At 43.8% G+C, this 22,678-nt stretch overlaps 1 protein-coding gene across 1 annotated transcript in view; it reads left to right on the forward strand.

Annotated features, from left to right (window-relative positions):
- znf536 (zinc finger protein 536) overlaps positions 1-8,054 on the forward strand; it is a gene marked incomplete at both ends in the record, with an annotated part of 127,807 nt that extends 119,753 nt beyond the window's left edge. Inside the window, one exon of the mRNA XM_079496287.1 lies at positions 7,877-8,054. Within this exon, the coding sequence (XP_079352413.1) occupies positions 7,877-8,054 (178 nt within the window). The remainder of the gene's footprint in view (positions 1-7,876) is intronic.
- Between the last annotated feature and the right edge of the window lie 14,624 nt (positions 8,055-22,678).

Genomic DNA, 22,678 nt, shown 5'->3' on the forward strand with positions numbered 1-22,678 from the left:
TCCTGAGAAATTCTCAGTCCACTTCATGGCGTGCTGTTGTACAACGTTTGACGCCTCCCTCCATTCGATACTAGCACAACTTTTCAACACAAGCCACCTGTTGCGAAGATCTGTGCTTGTCCAAATACCAGGGGGATTAATTAAAAGTCCATTAGGCAGTGAAGGGAGATGGATTGAGATGAAGAGTGACTCTGTGAATACAGACGGAGCTCCAACTCTTGACATTTCATGCCCTTTCGTCAGCGAGCTTATGAAATGAAACACAGCTAGCTAGTGTGTGTGTGTGTTTGTGTGTGCGTGTGTGTGTGTGTGTGTGTGTGTCCTCCGTTTAAATGCTGTATACCTAATGCAACTTTAAAGAGCATTTTAGTTTCTTCTTAATGTGCCAATCATAACCTCATGAATAATTGAAGATCGTATGGAAAACGCAAACATTTCGGCCAAGTGCTGTAATATTGCAACCTGAGGGGAATTAATATAGGTTTTATGTTAAGGGAACAATCTGAGTTGTCGTGAAAAACATGTAGGCCTACTGTTAATAATAGCGTGGTCAACATTACTACAAAACAATAAATATGTTTTGAAGAAATGTGTACTACACAGTACAGTACACACACACACACACACACACACACACACACACACACACACACACACACACACACACACACATACACGCACGCACGCTCACGCACGAACGCAAATACTGTACACATGCAATGTGTACGCAGCATACATACATACATACATACATACATACATACATACATACATACATACATACATACATACATACATACATACATACATACATACATACATACATACATACATATTTCTCTGCCTATACTGTTGTCTGTTAATCCATCTTCACTCTGCCTGTTTATGTTGACACCACTGTTAGAAGAAAATGCACATGTTCTAACAACAACTCTCTCTCTCTCTCTCTCTCTCTCTCTCGCTCTCTCTCTCTCTCGATGACAGAGGAGGGGAGGGGAGATACTTCCTCCGGCTCTGACATCAGTTTTATTATCAGTGCCCATCAGAGGTCCTTGAGAAACATGTAGCGCGGGGCCCCGGCCATCACTCATCCATAGCCTCATACAATGGAGGAGGCAGGGACAAGGCAGGGAGAGAGGGACAGCCGGGTGAAATACTGTAGTAAGACCAGGGGAGAGGAGGGCTGGGGAGAGATGGGCTATAGCGATGGATGGGATGGGATCATAGAGAGACTCATACCTAGAGAAAGAAAGGGTCAGACGAGTCAAAACAACTGACTGGTGGTACAGTGGATATCGTTGCTTTCGGGTGGAAACCTTGTAAAGTATGTCCAAAACCAACAAAGGCACAAGTCAATACAAAAGTTACTTTGTGTACGATCCATGATTAAGCATTACACTTATTTGCAGGGTCGACTATTTTCAATTCATCAGAACATTTAGAGACGTACAAATATACACTTATATAAAATAAAATGAACTGGAAATCATCATAAAGAAAGCAAAAGGGGAAAAACATGTACAGTATGGGGAGAAAGGGGTGGGGGGAGCTCAGACTTAATTTACAGGGGCCAGTTTCAAATTGCAGCTGTCTGTAGGTGTTCTTTGAGAGTGGTTTTGAAGGAGTCAAGGGATTCACATGTCTAAATGGCTGATGGTAGGGCGTTCCACACTTTGTGAAATGAATGTCATCCCTTGTTTGAGCCAAATCTGGGTTGCACGTGGTTTGTTGAACTCCCTCTGGTGTTGTGAGTGTGGACATTGACATTAAGGAAGTATTTAGACAGGTACATGGGTATCTTGGTGGTGTAGCAAATCTTGTAGACCAGACCCATTGCAAGATGCTGTAGTTGTCAACCCTAAGCCATTCCAGCCTATCAAAATTGGCAGGGGTGAGATGGGTTCGGGGAGTAAGGCCAAGGGCTGACCAGTTCGTTTTGGGAAGTCTGGAGTCTTGTTTTAAGGGCCTTTGAGGTGCTGTGGTACCAAGAGGTGCATGCATAGTCGAAGAAACCTTGTACAAGGGCTCCTGTTTTTGTTGACCAGTGAGGAGATCCTAGTGTACAGGAATCTTGTTCTTTGGTTGACTTATATGATTACGTTGGTGGCCATTTTATCTATGGAAATATTTGCCTGGATGGAACCTAGATAGGAAATGTCATCTTTTCGTGCAATAATATTGTCACCCACCTTAACTGAGAAGCCGTCTGCCTTGCTGAGTTTACTATTTATTCCAAAGAGAATGGATTCTGTTTTTCCCAGGTGTAAAGAAAGTTTGTTATCAGCGAGTCAGGTGCAGTTTCAACCAAGTTCAGAGCTGAGGGCCTTTTCAACCTGCAGTTTGTTCCCGTCTGAGACCAAGAGTGTAGAGTCATCCGCAAAGAGGAACAAGTTGCAGTCACAAGCCGATCCTATCATTTACATATATTAGGAACAGCAAAGGCATTATTTGTACTGTCCCATGGTCAATTGGTCTGAGTCATGGGTGTTAACATTGTTAAAGTTTTTTCTGCTTGCACCTGATTGAATGACAAATAAAAACCCTGTCCCATTGTCTCATTTGTTATCTGTAAATAAATACAAATAAATACATTATTCAACACACAGCTGTACATCGTCTGCCCTACAAAGCTGGTAGGGCAGAATTAACGACCCTCAGAGGGGAATTAATGTAAACTTTTGTTGTTGTCCGATATTTGTACATAGGTCTATTATCCGTTAGAGCAAGTGTATAATAATGGTATAATGTTGTTAAAGTGTAGCAAAATTAATAGTACAGTGTTGTTTAAAGTGTAGCGAAATGAATAGGTATAGTAACTGCCTTTGTATTTTAATTTAGCTTTTGGGGTAACAGCACTTTGGTACAGTGTTGTAATAAACGGTACAGTGTTGCATAAGTGTAGCGAAATTAAAATACAAAAGTATTTAGTATTAGTAACGAAATGCATGGCTCCTGTTTCCTGGGTAGACGGTGACTAGCGAGCACGGTCCGCCTTGGTGGTGTGACACCTGACTGGGGGCGTCACCATTTACTCAAACCTGAAGAAGATTCCATGCTCGTTCAATGTGTGACAGAGAGTGAAATGGTGACTCATATGTTAGCGAAGAGCAGCATCTAGTGCAACCACTGAAAATACAGTTTTTTACACACCATTGGCGCTGTAGGCCATAACCATCCAAGTGTTGGCTAAAGCAGCGTTTGTTATGATAATATGTGATATGAATTTATCAAACTATCTTCATCTTGGTGCAACAATTTTGTGTTCACACAGCTGTGGGCCCTGCAGGCATTGACGATGTTCCTCTGCCTATCGCAGTGTTTGGCAACCAGTTGTGTCATGCACATCATCACATCCGTCAGATTTTTCATATTCCATCCTGATTGGTGAATTCCAAATTGCTGGCCCACAATAACCTAGCTGACCTGTTTGGTTTGGTTAAGGTAAGGTTCAGTGTATGTATAAGCATGGATTAAAGGAAATTATTTGCATTATATCGAGCATGGTTAGGTTCAAGGTGCATAGGGGCTATAATGACTGTAGGACAATAAGTCAATGCAATGTCCCATAACGAGTAAGACACACAGAGAGAGAGAGAGAGATACTGTGTGTTTGTGTTGTGTTTAAAATTGCAGGACACTTCAGCACTCTATAGCTAATCTGATAACAATAGTTTTGTGTCATCTGAGACAGACTGCCTTTTGTCATTGGCATGCTGGCCCTGACATCCATCCACCCTCTCTCTCTCTCTCTCTCTCTCTCTCTCTCTCAATCTCACCATCCCTCTCTAGGTCTCTCTCTCCCTCCATGTGATTGTCTCATCACTCCACAGTGGTGTGTCTGCTACCTGACGTCCAGACAGGCCTCAGCCTCCCGCGGGCCTGATAAACAACATGCTGTCACTACTGTCAATAACATGTGCACTGTAGGGTGCATGGCCACACTGCAGCGCACGCACGCACGCACGCACGCACACTGTACTGTATGGATGTGCACACAGGCAGACATGCACACACCAAACTTACAACCATTCAGATACATTCACATGCTTATTAAGTGTGCGCACTCACATGCAGACAAACATTACACACGTCGCACACCCGCACACCCACACACCCACACAAATAACTACTGTAGGTGCATGCACTACATCTTTTGTAGATTAATGGGTTGCTCTTAAAGTCAGTACACAGGGAAATTCTGAGTGTTCATTTAGCCCTGAAGAGTGTACAAATAGAACCAAATAATTAATGTACCCTTAAATCAAACACTTGTTAGCGCATGCGCACACACGCACGCTGCCGTGCACGCTGCCACTCACGCACGCACGCACGCACGCACGCACGCACGCACGCACGCACGCACGCACGCACGCACACACACACACACACACACACACACACACACACACACACACACACACACACACACACACACACACACACACACACACACACACACACACACACACACACACACACACACACACACACACACACACACACACAGGGTGCATCAAAACAGGGCCCTGCAGCTTTCAGTTGTTTGAAGAGGAGACATGTTGTCTGCAGCTCAGAGACGGGTTCACGAAGGAGAAAATGTTTAACCGATGTGCTGCTCCACAGCGGATATACCAAGTGCTCTATTTATGAACCTGTTGGCCTTATTTCCCCACCATATAATGAAAGATTATGTGTGTGTGTGTGTGTGTGTGTGTGTGTGTGTGTGTGTGAGTTAGAGTGTAGGGTAGGCTTTTGGCGCATATGACGGAGAGGGGGGCTTTAACATCCACTTAAAAAATACTGGACCCCCAGATTCAACACCATTAGAAAGGCCAGTATTCATCTGCCAACAAGTTGGAAGTGTTATTTGTGGTATATGGTTTATTTCTCTCAAAATGAAGAAAAAGAAGCAAATCAACTTTAGTTAGTAAGCAAGAAATATATATATATATATGTCCAAAAACTATGGGCTGTATTTTCTTCAGCAAACACAGACCACCTTGGATAAAAATAGCTGTGGAGAGTGGTCCGGGAGTACTGTGTGTGCTGAGAGGCAGGTATATGGCTGTGACTGTCCATCACATTTGATTTGTCTTAGACAGTTTAATGACACGGCCATGCTGAGGTAGCAGTCAAAATGTTCAACCAGACTCAGTCTACAGTTGGAATGTCTTCACTTACAAAATATGATATTGTTTACTGATGTAGCCCATTATTATCATGTCATATCTGTTGCTTCTGTTGAAAATCTGTAATGATTTAAACTACTCCGGTTGCACACTGCGGATAAAATAGGAGAAAGATGCCAGGAATATAATCGTTCAACAGTGGGCATGGTCATGTTTTCTCACGACATTTGCAAAACCTTTTTTTTCCTACTCACACAAATTGGTATAATTATCTCTGGAGTCATTTGATCAGGCTTTATCAGTAAGAGTTTTTAGATCCATTCCAATAGATCAGTGGTTCCCAAACTGTGGTGCGTGCAGCCCTTGTGGTACGCGAGCACCTTCTAGGGGAAATATATTCATTAATTCATTCATATATTCATAGTACAGCATGTCAATATATGGCAAGTATATGCAGAATATAGCCTATGCTGCATATATATCATATTCACGTTCATATTTGTGCACATATGTGGATAAATAGGAAATATATGTCTCTATATAGCTTATGCAATTCATATTTCCATGTGGGGGGGGGGGGTGTCAGCTAGGTCGGGAGGTAACATGGCCAAAAAGGTTTGGGAACCGCTGCAGTATGCACGTGACATCATGATCATACCTGGAAGTTATGCGGGAACGCCTGAGTGACAAAAAAACGACTTTCTGGCCTTTACAGCTCACACATTCAAACAGAAAAGTCCTATCTGATTGCATTAAACGACGTTAAACTCACTTTGCCACTCAATTTGCCACTCACTTTATGCATGCGCAATTGCACATACCCTCGGCTATGACTGCCTTGATTGCCGCTATGAGCAGCAAAGGAGTACTAGCACACCACTGCAGGTGCCCTAGACTTGCAATCCTGGTTCCCAAGCTGTGGAATGACACAATCACACCCCAACTTCTGCCACAGCCAGAAACAAATAATAATTTAATGAATTCAGGTAGTGTAGTGATGAATGGGTTTAGTTGGGTTTAGTTGTATATCCAGTAATGATAGTAACCATAAAGTTAATACAGCAGCTGTGGAAATCAGAGTTGGTTTATTCATTTCATTTGATAGAGCATCGAGACACATCTGATTGTTTAAAGGTTCAGTGATTTCACTTCATTCAAATATCACTTCTTTTTTTGTTTTGTTGTGATAATCCTCCCTACTATAGAGTGTGCTGACCATATAAGGAGTTCCTCCCTGTCCCCAGTTCACTCCTGAGGTCAAAACACCTTAGGTTTCGTTTTTGGCTAGGTGGCCCAGCCTTCATGGAGTCAGGATAGAGAGGGGCCTTCCTCCAATCAGGATCGAGCGGGGCCGTGCCTTGGTGTGTGTGCTGTTGGCCTGTTGCGTGTCCCCCCACTGTAGAGCGTGCATGTGCACATCTTGTTACTGGGGCAGACCAGGGTTTTTTCCAAATCACCCAAATCAGTGGATGCTCCTTTAACCGTTTCCGTCCGTAGGACGTGTCCACAGATCATATATCGTATAAATTAAAACGATAGCAATGTAAGCTAGCAATGTAAAGCAAACGTTTTTTAGCGGATTGTTTCCGGGTCGTGGGTTTCAGAGTAAAAGCGGCCATGTCTTTCCGGCACCCCAGAGCTCCTATTTTGAAGGAATCCCGGCACCGATTGTGTTAAGTGAGCCGAAAGATGACTTTGATTTGATATTTACAATGAAATCTCTAGCCATGAGTATACATTTATTTAGGTTTATGAAGGCAGGGGGAGGGTGCAGATGCACGTGTCCTGTGATTTAACAATGTTTGATTTCACAAATATTTGGAACAATAGTCTGAAAATGTAATATATGAAATTACACTTAGAGTGCTTTTTAGCCTTGCGTCTGTACTCTCTCCTTGTTAACAATTTAGATGACACATGTTATTTAGATGATAGGTACTGAGGTTAGATCGTAAGACAGATCTAGCTGTGCTTATTGTTTGTTTGTACTTGCATGTATACATAGAGCATTTTAATTCCCCTGCAACTTGTTGTTGATTAATTAGGATCCATGCTGCTCACTCCTACCTTGCACGTTGCTCTGAATAAGAGCATCTGCTAAATGCCTAAATTGTACAATTGTAATGCATCATATATGTGTTCAGTCCGCTTTACTGAATGAACAAATGATATTGTTGATCATCATTTCTGCGGTATTTCTGAGTGAATGCGGATGTACAGTATATTTCTCTGACAGTTACAAACAAATACGTGTACCTAAATTGAATGGTAATCCTACTATTGTGTGTAGGCCTTGGTGGTACATCATGTGCAGGAGGAAGGAATACTAATAATAATCACACAGTCTTCATTGCAGAGGAACATAGGTACACACCAAAGCCATGCAGCGAGCGTCACAATGCAATGAATGAATAATACGGAACCGGAAAAAATACAAAATCTCCCGCTACTTACATGGAACCACCCCCACGTACACGTAATTCTGGTAGCAAGATGAGATTACATAATGAATATAAGAGAATGACAGCTACAGTAAATAGTGACATAATATGAGGCATAGCAGGAACACCAGCATTTGTGTGCATGTGTAGGCATGCTGTTGTGCACAGCCTTCTCTCTTGGTGTGAGCAAAGCAGATTATTGTGCATCCGCATGTATCCTTGTGTTTCTTCTTGCTTTGCGTATGTGTGTATTTGTTTGTTTAGCTGTCTCTGTGTCTGTGTGCAACTGCTTGTGTTGTATTACAGAGGTGAGTGGCCACAGCCTCTGTGCTCCAGCCAGCCCCAGTGCGAGTGGTCCCTTGAGTGCCGTGTGCTGAACCTGAGAACCAAGCTGACTGCCTCCTCCACTGATCCAACTCTGACAGCCAGCTCCACTAGGCTGGAGCCTCCCTCTAGCTCCCCTGGTGCCTGGCCACAGCCATGACCCAAGAAAAACATTCCCTGGACGGGCACTCTGCAGGCTGTCAGCCCCCGAGCCCTCGCAACCTCCACAACCTCTCTTCCATCTAGAATCTCAAGCTCTGCCACTTCCACTTTTGTCAGTGATCTGCATGCATTTTGACATTAGATCGGGATGACATTCTTTCTTTCATTCTCTCTCTCTCTCTCTCTCTCTCACACACACACACACACACACACACACACACACACACACACACACACACACACACACACACACACACACACACACACACACACACACACACACACACACACACACACACACACACACACACACACACACACACACACACATCCCTTGGTTTGACGTTGCCCTTGTAAGAGTGGCACAAACACGAGTGCCCTCAGCACCACCATGGGAGGCAGAGACAGAGAGATGACAGCTATATCTTAAGTTTTACCCTGCCAGCCACTGTCTGAGACAACAAGGCCATGTGTCTCCACAGAGAACCACATGGTGACCTTTACAAACTCCAGTCTAGACAGCAGGGGTCAGTACAAGTGTGGGGACTCTGCAAGGATGTACAGTACAAAAAAATACAAATAAAATAAGACAACAAAAAACAACTCAGAGCTCGAGCACATACTTTATATTCAAGAGTGGGGAGTGGCATGATAGATTTAACTATAACACAGCGGAATCCAAAGAACTATCAATGTACGCACACAGACATGTGAGCGTGCACGTCTGCACACACAAACCCACCCACACCCTTGAGTTTAGATGAATGGAGACCATTCAGTGGCTCCGTGGTTCTCAGGGACCACTAGTCATCCTGGAGGGGGTTCCAGGTTGTCCCCAGTTAAATGATATATAACACAATATTCAGTTTTTGGCCTGAGAGGTTTAAATTGTGTTCCGTGGATCAAATGCAGAATAAACATTTCCATCATTCGTATTACCACATTACTTTGTCCAGTGTGCAGGATCATTTTGAACATGCTGTACAGTATAGAAATGTACAGGGCAAAGTATGCTAGAAACTACGTTTAATAAATTCTGGAATCGTATGAGCCAGGAACCATCATTGTGCACCTTGCACTATAAACATGGTCGAAATATGGGGTTAGTTTATGGTGTGACATTACCCTGAGTCCACCTTTAATGGAATACGTTTCACACCAGTGAAGGTGTTTACCTCTTCATTAGATCGATTGACTGATTCAAAGCCAAGAATTAAGGCAAAGTATGAGTTATAACTGCACCAACAAGTGTCATAACTTTTGAGTTTGGTGATGTGCATGATGTACAGAGAGAGAGAGCGAGAGAGAGAGATGTTGGGGGTGGTGTTAGCACAGATGGACAGGGATATTTATATGTTGTTCTTTTTTTTCCCCGACGTTGGAACATCATCAGCGTCCTCATCATCCATGTCAGGCCCATCCGCTGGGGGAGGAGCCGCCCGACAGGAAGATGATGCCTGGGCTCCGCCGAGACGCCGTCACCTGGGATCCAACTCCGCCCCAACGCACCACCATTCACTCACTATGCACGGCATCACAATAATCAGACACCCCCCCCAGCTTCTCTTTATCAACACAAACTCCTCTGGCGTCGTGTTGTATCCCAGCTCAATTATCTCAAAATATTATATATATATTCATATGCATGTTTATTTATTCTCCCTATTTAGAATGATAGGCTGTTAACAGTGTTTTTATATGCAAACCGCCCTTGTCAACTAGGCTGGGATTGAGAGTCTCCCAATTATTGGGCGTCAGACGAGTGAGAGATGATTATCTAGGTGAGGGACTTGGTTCATCTTCAGCAAGCTAGGAAGTGGCGTATTGATTGGCCATCAGGGAGCTAATAACACAAGGTTATCTACATGTAGCATGAGACAGGCTCCCTACTTAATACAGTGGTCCTATCTAGATGTAATATGTCCTAGTGGCACCGACCGAGCTATAGGGAGTGGAGACGGGCGTGTGCCTTCGACAGGCTCACAAAGGTCACGGTATCGTAAAACCCTCTGTGGGGACCGCGAGGACACAGCGGGGCAATGTGTCTGGCTTTTTGCCGTTCTGTTTTACAATCTCATCGGATGCTTGCCGCCTCGCGTATTGATCACTGATGCTATATGGTCTTAAACATTTATATTATTTTCATATTGACATAACCATAACGGCGACATCAATGTCTGACCAAAGCGGGACGTGTACACATTCGACTGGGCCTACCCCCCAACCCCCCCCCATTTTCACCCCACCCCGTATTTCACCCCACCCCGTATTTCAAAAAATGTCCACGTTAGCAGCACATAAACCGCAAAGAAAGTCATTGCTTTGTGTGCTCGTGTTGAGCACGTCTGTGGGGTGCCTGCTTATTTAAAATGTGCCACTCGCTGTCACGTCGTACACCCAGTGGTACATACATCATATGTACATTGTCAGTGTTAGCATGTGAGTCGTGCCTGTTAGCATGATCTGTTGTCTAAGCATAAATCACTGTGGCAGGAGAGAGACTGAGTCCCCACACGCAACTATGAGCCTGCAGAGAGTTGGTCCCCTGAGAAATCAACATGACCTCAAATACATGTCCCCGTACATGGAGAGAGATTCACATACACACATCATGCCTTCAATCTCTCTCTCTCTCTCTACTCCCCACTCATGCATGAATATAAATATATAAAAAACTCATATGCTAGTGAAAACACTTCCTCACTCTCAAAGACAGACAGACAGACAGACAGACAGAAGACAGAGAGACGGAAGGTAAACAAGTAGCCAGCAAACTGAATAGCCTGGAGAGGTGGGGAATAATAATCCAAGCAGGGTCCTACAGCGGAGTAATCTTATGGAGAGGATATTAGCAGTCCGATCTGGAGTTGGCTATCCTTTCTCAGGCAAAAAAATAAATAAAATGCAGCCCCCCGCCCGGAATAAAAGATTACCGGAGCAGAGTTCAAGGTTTTGGAGAGAAATACTCATGGGAGGCTGAGCGTTGCCATTGGCCCCCCTGCAGATTACATTTCAGTCCCGAAGCTCGCAGTCAAAAAGCTCACCAGACGGAACAGGAAATTGTGTCGCTGTCAGAGGGAACGCACGGGGAGAAATGTAAATGGCCCTCCCGGTAAACGGACGGCTCATATGCAACCCCGCGGCTGCATCCCCTGGGTTCAGTCTGTCCACCGCGTCCATCTTGTGTCAAATGGCTGGCTTTAATCCCGGGATAAAGACGGGGTGAGGGGGAGAGGGGTTGTGTGTGTGTGTGTGTGTGTGTGCAGTGTGTGTGCAGTGATGGTGGTCTCCTTTATGTGTGTTTTTGGTGAATCTAGGCAGGGCTGTCCAGTGTGGCAGGCCAATGCATGAGCAAACAGAACAAGTAGTGAGGAACCACAGTCATGTGTGCGCTTGTTGTCATGTCTAGAAATTAGATTGGTGAGGAAACTCACCAGTGAAAAATAAACAATGTATACAATTATATGTATATGTTCTTAGAAAGAGCAATAGTAAAATGTAAAATATGAACATATACGGGCAAATACACGGACAGTGCCAAGAAATGCATCTAGCTAGTTAGCAATCACAATCTCACGTACTGCTGTCATCAAAATGAATTTAATGAAAGCTGTTGAAAGCAAATGACGCCTTCAAAGTTGTGCTAACATTGACAGTTCCATTTCACAGAAGATTGTCAAAAGACAAAGGGAACAAAATTCAACCAATGAAAATGTCTTGCAGACAGACAGCAAACCTGAGCCTAAAAGCACTGCCTGCCATGTTGAAGAGCAAATTGACACATGAATAAAAGAATGCATCTCTGGAGACAAAACAACACAATGACATCAACAATCTACCTGCCAATCTGAATGCCATATGGGGTCTTCTCTTACCTCGAGTAACACCTTCTGTTCAGGTACAGACCAGAAAGTGAACGTCACGTTATTTCTGGTCTGTGAAAAATGGAAGTGAGCCGTTACGGCGGAGCGCAAACCGAGAGCTGGTCGCATAGCGGGTTTCGTTCATTGGTAATGTCTTTCTTGGACTCCTGAGATCATCACAGTAGCCCTGTTAAACTATGGCCCTTGAAGCCCCATCACAGCAGTTATAAGTGTTTAGTGCCTTTTTTCAGTGTTGATTTTGTCGACTAAAACTATGATGAAAAAATGTTCATTAACTACCTTTTTTTCACTGACAAAAACGAAATAAAAGCTGAGACTAAATATATTATTAACATTTTGTCAACAAATAAAAACTAGAGAATGTTAGGGAGGTACTGTACTAGTGAAGAAGAGATCCAGTAGAACTAAAAGACAAATCATTTTATGTTTGGTTTTGCTCAGGAAATTCTAAATTTGCTGTCAAAATCAACACTGCCAGGGCACATCATTGACACGTGTTGGTCTGGTTCCATGTGATTTCAATACAGTACACCTTCACTCTGCTACCTGCGGTGATGAATTCCAGTCATGCTCCAAATAATGTAGAATTAATGTTGACATATCCTCAGAACAAAAAATCTGGGCGAGCCCACGCTGGGCGGAAGTTGCGGGATTTTGGCGGAGGTACCGCTCAAGGAAATGACGTCAATGCTTAACAAATCAGTTTACATTATCTGTGAATGAAACAAGTGTTGTGATTGGTCGGGAAAATATTGTATCCGGGGGAAATACATCTGACGGATGTTCCGGACCGACACCTCCGCCGATAGTGTTTCTGCCTTAGGTTGTGACCAGGCTTTTCTCTTCGCAGATGAGTAAGCCTGGGGCTGAGGCTAGGGCGAGCCCAGCAGGAAAAGTGGCATAGGAGTGGGAGTGAACCTTGTATTTCGATAGACCAATAACAGTGCAGAGGGGCGTCGCTCCAAATTTGGTGACGTCAGTGTTCTCCGCTGCGTTCTACTGGGGAGGGGAGGAGGAGGAGGGGAGCGGTGGTAGAGGAGGTGGGATTATAGGTTGGTGTACCAATAGGAAGTCAGTTTCTGGCACTAGATTGTTCTGCCCCTCTATGCCCAGAAAAGCATAGGGCTCTTTCAGGCTAATGTTGACATAACTGAAAACAAAACGTTGAATTGAGGATGCACTTTGTGCTTGCACTCCAAGCACATGCAGACATGCAGACACAAGTTGTTTCATCTACTTATTTATTTGAAGGCTTGTTGACTTCCTCCAAATCCACCGTGAAAACTTGTTGGCTGCATGCTCAACAAAAAGGGAATACTCTTCAGTCTTCAGGTTCTTGTAACCCTTCTTATCGGATCCTTATTCCTTATAAACCCCTTTTATCAACTTAAAACAGTCTCTTTATAACCAGTGTGAACTGGAGCTTCCGCACCTTCTGCACCTTGCTGCTTGTGGCTTGATTGATTATGCAAAAGTCCTGCGTGTACACAATTTATGTGAGAGCAGACCAAACGAGACACAGAATATGACTTTGACCCTTCAAAATAAAAGCATTACTAAAGCTTCACAAAAACTAATTCAACAATAAACAAAATAATGTTTTAACATGAATGTGACTTAACTATGAACTTCTTAATTATGAACTTGGACTTTTTAGTACCTATAATAAACCATTATTATTATATTAGCCTTATTATGAACTTGGACTTAGAGAAATAAAGCAAATTATATTACTTAGTGGCAACAGTTACAACCTTACTCCAAATGAGTTTGTCAAAGCACTTCAAATCAATGTGGTAATAATCACCATTCCAAAACCATGTCACTTTGCTTCGGGCGCTCGGATGACGCAGTGGAAAAGTCACCACCATGTACTAGGGTTCGAACCCATCAGTGTTTCTGGCTTTCTGGGCCTTCCGGTGGGGGATCCTTACTGGCAGGTGAACCAGTAGGGTACAACATAAGTGACAATATACAGAGAAATATGTTTTTTCATGTCCATGATGATGAAAGAACAAGAATAATCATACTTTGCGATTCATGGTTAGTATGTACAACGTAATGTACTCTGTGTTAACTTAAAGGCAATAGGTAACGTTTAACCTATTTTTAAATATAAACTGTATATCAATATTTTAGCCCTCATTTCCCTTTATCAGCCACTATATTATTGTGCTGGGGTGTTTCCTTGCACTTGAACTTCAAAGGGGTTGTGCACTGAGTTGATTGATTGGGGCATAAAAGTGTCAAACGTGTTCTGTGCTCGTTAGTGATCTCTCTAATCAATTAAAGCATCAAAGACATGAAGACACCTGTCTGTCAGAGAGAGGAGGGGGAAGAGAGTGTGTGTTTGTACACACACAGACTTGCCTGTATCCCCTTTAATTCCAAACAAATGGAAATTTAACATTCAGGATTGTACACAATGTAATCACAATTAGCGGGGGGGGGGGGGGGTGACTTGAATCTAGTCACAGATACATTTTCCATGCTCTATTGTAAATCAGGTTCTACTAGTAGGACTATCTTAACCATATATAGTGAGACAGAGAGAGAGAGAGGGAGAGGGAGTTGGGGGCGCAAGAATAGGAAAGGGGGGATTTATCAATGCAAAGTTAATAACATCCATTTGAATCTAACTAAAAATCAATATTTCATTACCAAATTGTTAGCGGGAATGAAGAAGGATTGGGGAAGTCAGGGTTGCTGTGGTGGGAAGGAGGCGTCGCAGAGTTCGATGGGAAAGACGGGATGATTCATGGGGCCATCAGGCCACAGAGAGAGGGGGGAGGAGGGGGATGAAAGGAGGGCGAAAGAGGAGGGCATTGTAGGAAAGAAAAAAAAACTTGGAGTAGGGCTCTCTCACCAATGACCTTGACAGTGAGGGGAAAAATATATATAAGAAAATGAAAGCAACTGTCAAGTCCCCGCAGGCCAGGATCAGCTTATAAATCACACCGACCAAAGGTGGTGTGTGTGTGTGTGTGTGTGTGTGTGTGTGTGTGTGTGTGTGTGTGTGTGTGCATGAGTGGAAGACGTGACTCTGCCTACAGCAGATGTGACTCTGTCTCTCTCTCTCTCAATTCAATTCAAAGGAGCTTTATTGGCACGAGAAAACATTTAGGTACATTGCCAAAGCAAGTTGTCAAATAAAAAAACAAAACAATAAAATCTTAGAAATTACAGATTTCTACAATTAGAAGGGAAGAAAAGATTGTGTAAACAGAACTGTGCCACATTGCAACTTAGAAGAACTGTCGCAAAACCATGAAAATGTAAATTTTCTGGGAATAGTTATACATAAGAGTAGCTTGGAACAGAGCTTTTGAATGTGTTGAAGCAAATAGCTTTCTCTCTCAAATAGCTCTCTCTCTCTCTCTCTCTCTCTCTCTCTCTCTCTCTCTCTAATGCACACATTTACTTGCACTTACAGTGACTACTGGCTACAGCATGTTGTTTTATGACATGAACTTAAGTTCCAGCAATACATTAACAGTACCACATATGTATGACTGTACTGTATGTATGACTGTATGTATGTATGTATGTATGTATGTATGTATGTATGTATGTATGTATGTCGCTGTACTCCACCGCTGACCACTGTTCTTGATGGCGTAACTAAAGTACGTTTCAAGGTTGGTATAAGGTAAAAAAGGGGTATGTATGTTTGTCGGTGTCCTCCACTGGTCAATATTGGGCCGACATTATTGGTGACGTAACTAATCATGTACGTTTCAAGGTTGTATATAAAGAGTGTAAAACATTTAGAACAGCAGTTGTAGTAGACATTGGTTAATAGCACTCAAAGTAGAATGAAATTACAGAGGATTTAAACCAGAAGTCATACCGGGCACTCTATAAGGAACCAGGCAGCCGAGAGACAGCGGAAGGCTTTAAGACTAAGAGCACCACTCTTACCCAGACAGACAGACAGTAGAGAGCTTTAAGACCCAGACAGTAGTCCTTCCCTATAGGGACTCCGACAGGGACAGGAGCTCTATACGGATCTAATGTGTCTATAAGAATTAGAACAGCAGTTGACTTTGGTTAGTAACATTCAAGGTAGAGAGGATTACAGAAGATTTAGACCAGAAGTCATACTGGGCAGTATAGACACAGTACGTCTTCAAAGTATCTTATATAGGGGCTCCATAGGACCCAGACAGCCGAGAGACAGCAGAGGGCTTTAAGACTAAGAGAGCTCTAGCAGCAGTCACACCCGGACAGAGAGCAGAGAGCATAGGACTCAGAGCAGCAGTCGTACCTGGACAGAGAGCTCTATAGACAGTATTTAAGTCCGACGTCATTTTGTAGTGCTACGTTACGTCCGGGTCCAAGTGGCACGAGCTCCCGTCCGCATCTCATTGTAAATAGAATATCTAAACGTGTGAATCTTTTTACAATGACGTTATTTTTCAGAAAGGAAGCCATTTAGGGTTCAAATGGGTCTTAATGCTTCCAACTCGAGTAGAATTATTAATGTTTGTCCATGACAAGTGTCCATGACAAAAAATATATATGATGTGGAGACAATAAAGACCATTATTATCATTATTATTGAAGGCGGTAACAGTCCATTTGTTCAGTACAATATTTCGGGGGCATATTTAGAATGTGTGCAGGCTTGAGTATGTTGAATCTAGTTTGCATTAATGAGGATATAGTTGACACAATGAAATAAAATGGCGATAGTATTCAGTGTGGGGCAGACGGCCTGTCACAGCCAGATTTGGAAGAGCAGCAGCTTTGTTGTTGCGAGGAAAGCGGTAAAATGAGACTTTCGTGGTTGTTTTCGTCTCAGATTTAGTCCGACGGAGCGTCACAGTATAACTCTATGGGGGACACAAAAGCGACACAAAAGTAGGTCCCGGAAGTATCTCTAGAGGGGGCGCTCACGTCACGGCTAAAATACTGAATAGGGACTCAGAGCAGCAGTCGTACCCAGACAGCAGCAGAAAGCTTTAGGACTCAGAGCAGCAGTCGTACCAGCAGTGGTGAGCGCACAAGTAGGCCTACTTGAGTGCAAGGCACAAGTTGGCATCTCAACAAAGTGCATTTCTAGTTTGGACAACTTTGAGAGCTTGATGTTGATGTGGTACAATGGTATAAGGTAATGGCAGTGCTCTCTCAACCTCTCCAACAGCAATTAATTTCAAGCTGCCATTTGCCAAAGGTTACACTAACCTCTTAATTATGGATCAGGGTGTTGCCTGGGACAAACGCGACAAAATTACCTTTTTCTACCATTGGGGGTTCTTAAGCAAATAATCTGATGACCAGCTCCCTATGCTCCCTATACTCTCTATGGAGACAGACAGAGACACAAGGGAGACTATTTACGTCCCCATAAGTAACCACTGCTGGTCATCAAATTATTGGCTTAGGAATGCTACAAAAACATTTGGAACTAGCCCTTTAAGGTAATGATTGAGTACCTATTTGATGTCTGACTCTCGGAGGCCATATATGAGCCACTTTTCTGTCTGAATGTCTGAGGGGTCGGTCTTTAGTGAATTGGAATCAACAAAATGCTAACGGAGTATTCCGAACATGATGGATTCCAACAATATATGAGATGACCGTCACATGACACACTGGTCTCATGTGAGGGCTACGAAGACATTAAGCAGATTGTTTTCTATGATCAGTAGAACACAGCTTGGCGTAATAATGACTTTCATCCAGAACCGATCAAAGTGAACAGAAATCCTGATGTTCCATGTATGAAAGCAGAGCAGCAACACCTGGCAAAAAGATGAATGATGCTTCAGCTCTCAAGTAATTGTCACATTTTCAGATGACATTGGCTTGATACACCATAAAGATGGTGACATCCATCACACAACGTAAATTGGATTCATCACTGACGTGTGTGTGTGTGTGTGTGTGTGTGTGTGTGTGTGTGTGTGTGTGTGTGTGTGTGTGTGTGTGTGTGTGTGCGTGTGCACGCATGCACGCGTGTGCAACTGTGTGTGTCTATGTATGCAGGACAGTTGCATAATTATGGGTGTGCTTGTGTTGGTAATAAGTCGTGTCTCTGTCACTGGTGAGGTGTCTCTGTATTAACAAAACCTCATACAGTATCTGATAAAGAATGAAATGAGGAAAAGAAATAACCTCACCAGACTTTTCACGTCGGAGGAAAGCCTGGTATTGGTTCCAAACTGGCCGTGTGATCCGGTCTAGGCTACGGTTTGCTGCTTCCGGATTTTCGGCGCTGCTTTGTTTTGGTTCCCCCAATCTCCATTTAAATGCTGAATCAAGTATAACTACTATTTTAGTCTTGCCCACAGGCGTAACATCATGGTGCATGGCTGTTACCTCGGCAGAGAAAATTGGATCGCCTTGGCTTTTCTTTCTTTTTTCTTCTTCCTTCATGGGCCCCCATGGCGCCTGGGCCCCGGTGTGCTGCACTGGTTGCACTGTCGATATTTACGTCACTGGTCTTGTCTGTCGCTACGAGTTGGAATAGAAGATGGATATACCAAACAAACTATTCCTATAAGCTAAATTATGCCGCATCAAGGCTTTTATCGTGTTGGCCTTAAAATGATGATGCCCTTGATCGCGTGTAATTATTTGGGGTAATTCCGGTTCTCCACAGCGACGGATGCGCTGGTATGGCCATGCCAAAAGACTCCCCCCTGAACACCCCACTCACGCTATCCTCCACTTCGATCCAAAATATGCTGTCTGGAAACGCCCCCGCGGAGCTCCCCGCAACCGGATTGATGCCGTCACCAGGGACTTACACCAACTGGGCTTGTCGTTGACTGAAGCTGAGCCCCTGGCACTGGACCGACCCAAATGGAGAAGATTGGTGAAACTGTTTGCTGCATGGCGACGCCTCTGCCGCCGAGCAAGAGACCTGATGAATTCCGGTTCTGGTTTGGTGTTTCCGGCCTGGTGACTAAAATCCAGTGACTACAACATGACGTAAGTTATTTCCGCTTCCGACTGGATCAGAAACCCACAAATGGTATGTGTCCCAGGCTAGGAAAGACGGGACACGACTGGTGTGGGGTCACATTTTCGCCCACTACACGACCCACGGCGGCTGGGGTTCGGTCACATTTCCGCCCGGTACACATGATGCACCTTGAAGAGGCTCTTTCATTCTCACATCCCACCGCTGTCCTCTGTGGAGGGGAGGTTTTTGACAGCGCTCCAGATTGCATATCGCATCAGGTGACAATTAACACATAAGCAGCATAAATTGTCTGCTGTCAGAATTGGTTACTTTTCTGTCCCTGACACCTTCCCCTGCAAAAAAACAAAAAACAACAACTAAAAACTATATAAATGAATAAATAAATAAGAAGTACCTTATTCTGATTTGCATACACGCCAAAAACCTTGCCAGAAGACACAGACAGGTTGCGGTGCATTTACTTAACACCGTCTCTCTCCTCCACACCCTTCTCATCCCATTCGCATTCACCTGTAATGAGCAATTAAAGCCTGGTACGCTGGGCCCCATCTGTAAAACTTTGTTTTGTGGTCTTGTTGTTTTTCCCTGCTGCCTTCCACGAGACACTGCTGTGACTTTCTTCACCCCACTTTTCCACAGCGCATTTCAAACGGTCCAAAAATGGCATCATGGGCACGCTAAATAATTCAGCGGCTGCTAACATTAAACAACTGTTAACACGCTAGAATAATTAGTTATGCTTGCTTGACATGTTTGCATCTTAAATAATTAATGCGTTTGTCTTAATTACCAACAACAGTATTTTAGCCTTGCTACTCCTTTCTCCAGAAAATAAAGTCGGAAAAAGGCAATTATGCTATAAATATTAATTAGCTCCCCTTATTAAAAAACAGACAATGGGCCATGGGGAGGTTTGACTATTTTCTATACGACACTGGAGAGAGAGATATATATCTTTTTATGTCACCCTTCCACCATCGCCAGGTATTCTGTGTAGCGTGGCATTGTTGGGATCAGGACTGAAAAAGGCTATACTGTTTTGAAAATGTACTGACCTTAACTGCATGCACGGAAACATTTATGCTGTTGATTAATGTCATAATTATGCTTATGTTATTTAGCTGAATTATAAATGCCTTCGCATTAATCATGGATCGCACCCTTTGTGCATCTGAAAACAAATTCCCTCATATATGATGTGGTCACCAGAGAACAAAGGAGAAACTGACTATAGCCTACTTTGTCGTATGGCGGTGTTGCGCGCCGAAAATAGCCGACCTACAAGCTGATATGATGGCACGTCACGGATAACGCACTGTGAGCTGGCAGGTGTGTTTTAAGTATCTTACAGTATATCAACTCCATCAGGTGATCCAACACCTTTTAATCAATTAGGAGGTTCTGACAAAAGAAATCTCCTTCTCAATGATCTGCAATGCATCAAATCCACAAAAGTGATCATCTCGATTGCAAGCCAAGTAGGCTACTTTGAAAATAATAAAATGAAAACAGCATCTTATTATTTCCTTCTTTCAGCAGAGAGGTTCGTCTTGCGAGGGTCTCGTGGAATGATGAGATGGCATCGTATTTAAATTTTCATGGGTGCCGTGTGCTGTGCTTGTTTGGCTGAACAGGGGCGAGGCGATGAGAGCACTCAGCCACTCGGAGACGAGCCAAAAATGCAGCTGTCAATGAGAGGGGAGACAGGCAACAGCCATGACGCTCTGCGTGCTGGGTGACTTTGGGAAGACTTTGACAGCCACCCAGGAAGGCAAGTTTTTTTCCCTCCTTTTTTTCCACGAGCTGCCGCATGATTAAAAGGCAAATGAGTGACACTGCTCGACACCCCAAATCAGCCCACTGCATTAATATTTCACACAGATGGCAGCTGTGTATCAAAACAACATGCAGCAAAGGACAAGAGGAGGAGAGGAATATGGAGGAGCAGAATTAGATCCTTTAGCGATATACGGCAATATTTTCCTGACTCTGAACGCACAGAAGTGACTTCCAAAATCGGTGCATCCAATACTGTATGTGTAGGCTACATGAGACCAACTTTTAGTTTAGCATTTAGGTGTTTTCGTGTCCGCCAGTACACATTGTAACATTAGAAGTCAAAGCGGTATAATGCAGGCTCTAACCACTGGCCGATAAGAAGTTGAATAAATGATGATAGGCTGGAGCAAGTCAATCCAGAGGTCAGGAATTAACTTCATCGCTCTTATCTGAACAATGTGAGGAGAGGGATAATAGCCATGAAACACGCCGGCTATCAGTGACAGCCTCAATTGGAAATGTCCATATTAGGTAATATGCAAATGCTGTTGATGGGGGTGTAAATCCCGCGGACGTGGCAGCAAAACAACATCTTTGCGGGCAGTGATTAAAATGCGGTTGTGAAAAATAAAATGGAGTGGGTAGGAGGCCAGGGCGGAGAGTGGTGGTGGTGGTGGAGGGGTGGTAATGAGGGGTGTAGAGGCAAGAGATAACCATCGACTGAACTAGACCTCAGTCGATGGCAAAACAAGCACATCCTTCCACGGCTGGAGGCTCTGCACTGTGGCATCCTCCCTTCATTGTTGTCAATAGCTGTCACTCTTTAACTGCCTGCACGCCCCCCTGCCCGCTCCCTGCTGCATTAGTATACACTCACTGCAGCAAATTCAACGAGCAACAGCCATCGACCTTCCTGTTGGTGACTTGCCCCTATCGCGGTTGCACCCTATACAACCAGATATCATTATCAAGATCTCACAATACTGTACAGGCGGAGATGGCTCTGAAAAGGTTACGTGGAATCAGTGACAGAAGCAGGGAGAGTGGTCTGAAAGAAAAAAGAAAAGAAAAAAAGGATATATATATATATATATATACACACACACACACACACACACACACACACACACACACACACACACACACACACACACACACACACACACACACACACACACACACAACATATATATTAATAATGAATGAATGGCATTTAGTTAAGGGGTGTGTGTGTGTGTGTGTGTGTGTGTGTGTGTGTGTGTGTGTGTGTGTGTGTGTGTGTGTGTGTGTGTGTGTGTGTGTGTGTGTGTGTGTGTACAGTAGGCCTATACGTGTATACCTTCTGTGTTTGTTCATGCAAGTGGCTTGAACTGTACAAGCTAGTGTACCCCCCCCCCCCCCCCACACACACACACACACACACACACATGCAACGTAGGAAAAGGCACGTGCCGGGGCTTTCCGAAAATGTCACAAAAGCTGATTTATAGTCTGTCTTCTGAGTACATTATTTGAGCTTGACAGTCTTAATCATTCACGCCTCCCGCATCCCCTCCCTTTTTTTTCTTCCTTTTTCTCTCCCCGGCCGTCATGGATTATTGAAATATAAAAATAAGTGGTAGAAGGGGGCCCTGAAGCGGTATCAAAATGTCAGGTTTGTACTTACAGCCCTCCGCTGCTAGACAGGGTCAAGGGCTTCAATTATTTGTGTACGTTAGAGTCTGGTGCTACATGAAAGGTTATGTCGCCCGCCGGCTGTTTACTCCAGAACGCTGGAATGGAACTGATGCCCGGCCGCTTCAGCCGCTAACCGCACTGATATGGAACTGATACAACTCTACGGGGGAGGAGGTGGGAAGGGGCCAGCGTTGCCAGATTCTGCGAGAGATATATAAGGAACCGGCCGGGTCTATGAAAACAAGCCCAAAAGAAGCGACCCAAAATCTGCAAGCTCACAATGTGATGCGTCATCAGCTTGTAGATCAGCAATTTTGAGGCAAGAAAAAAAAGTAGTTGTGGATTATT

Source organism: Electrona antarctica (assembly GCF_951216825.1).
Source record: "Electrona antarctica genome assembly, chromosome: 3".
NCBI lineage: Eukaryota > Metazoa > Chordata > Actinopteri > Myctophiformes > Myctophidae > Electrona > Electrona antarctica.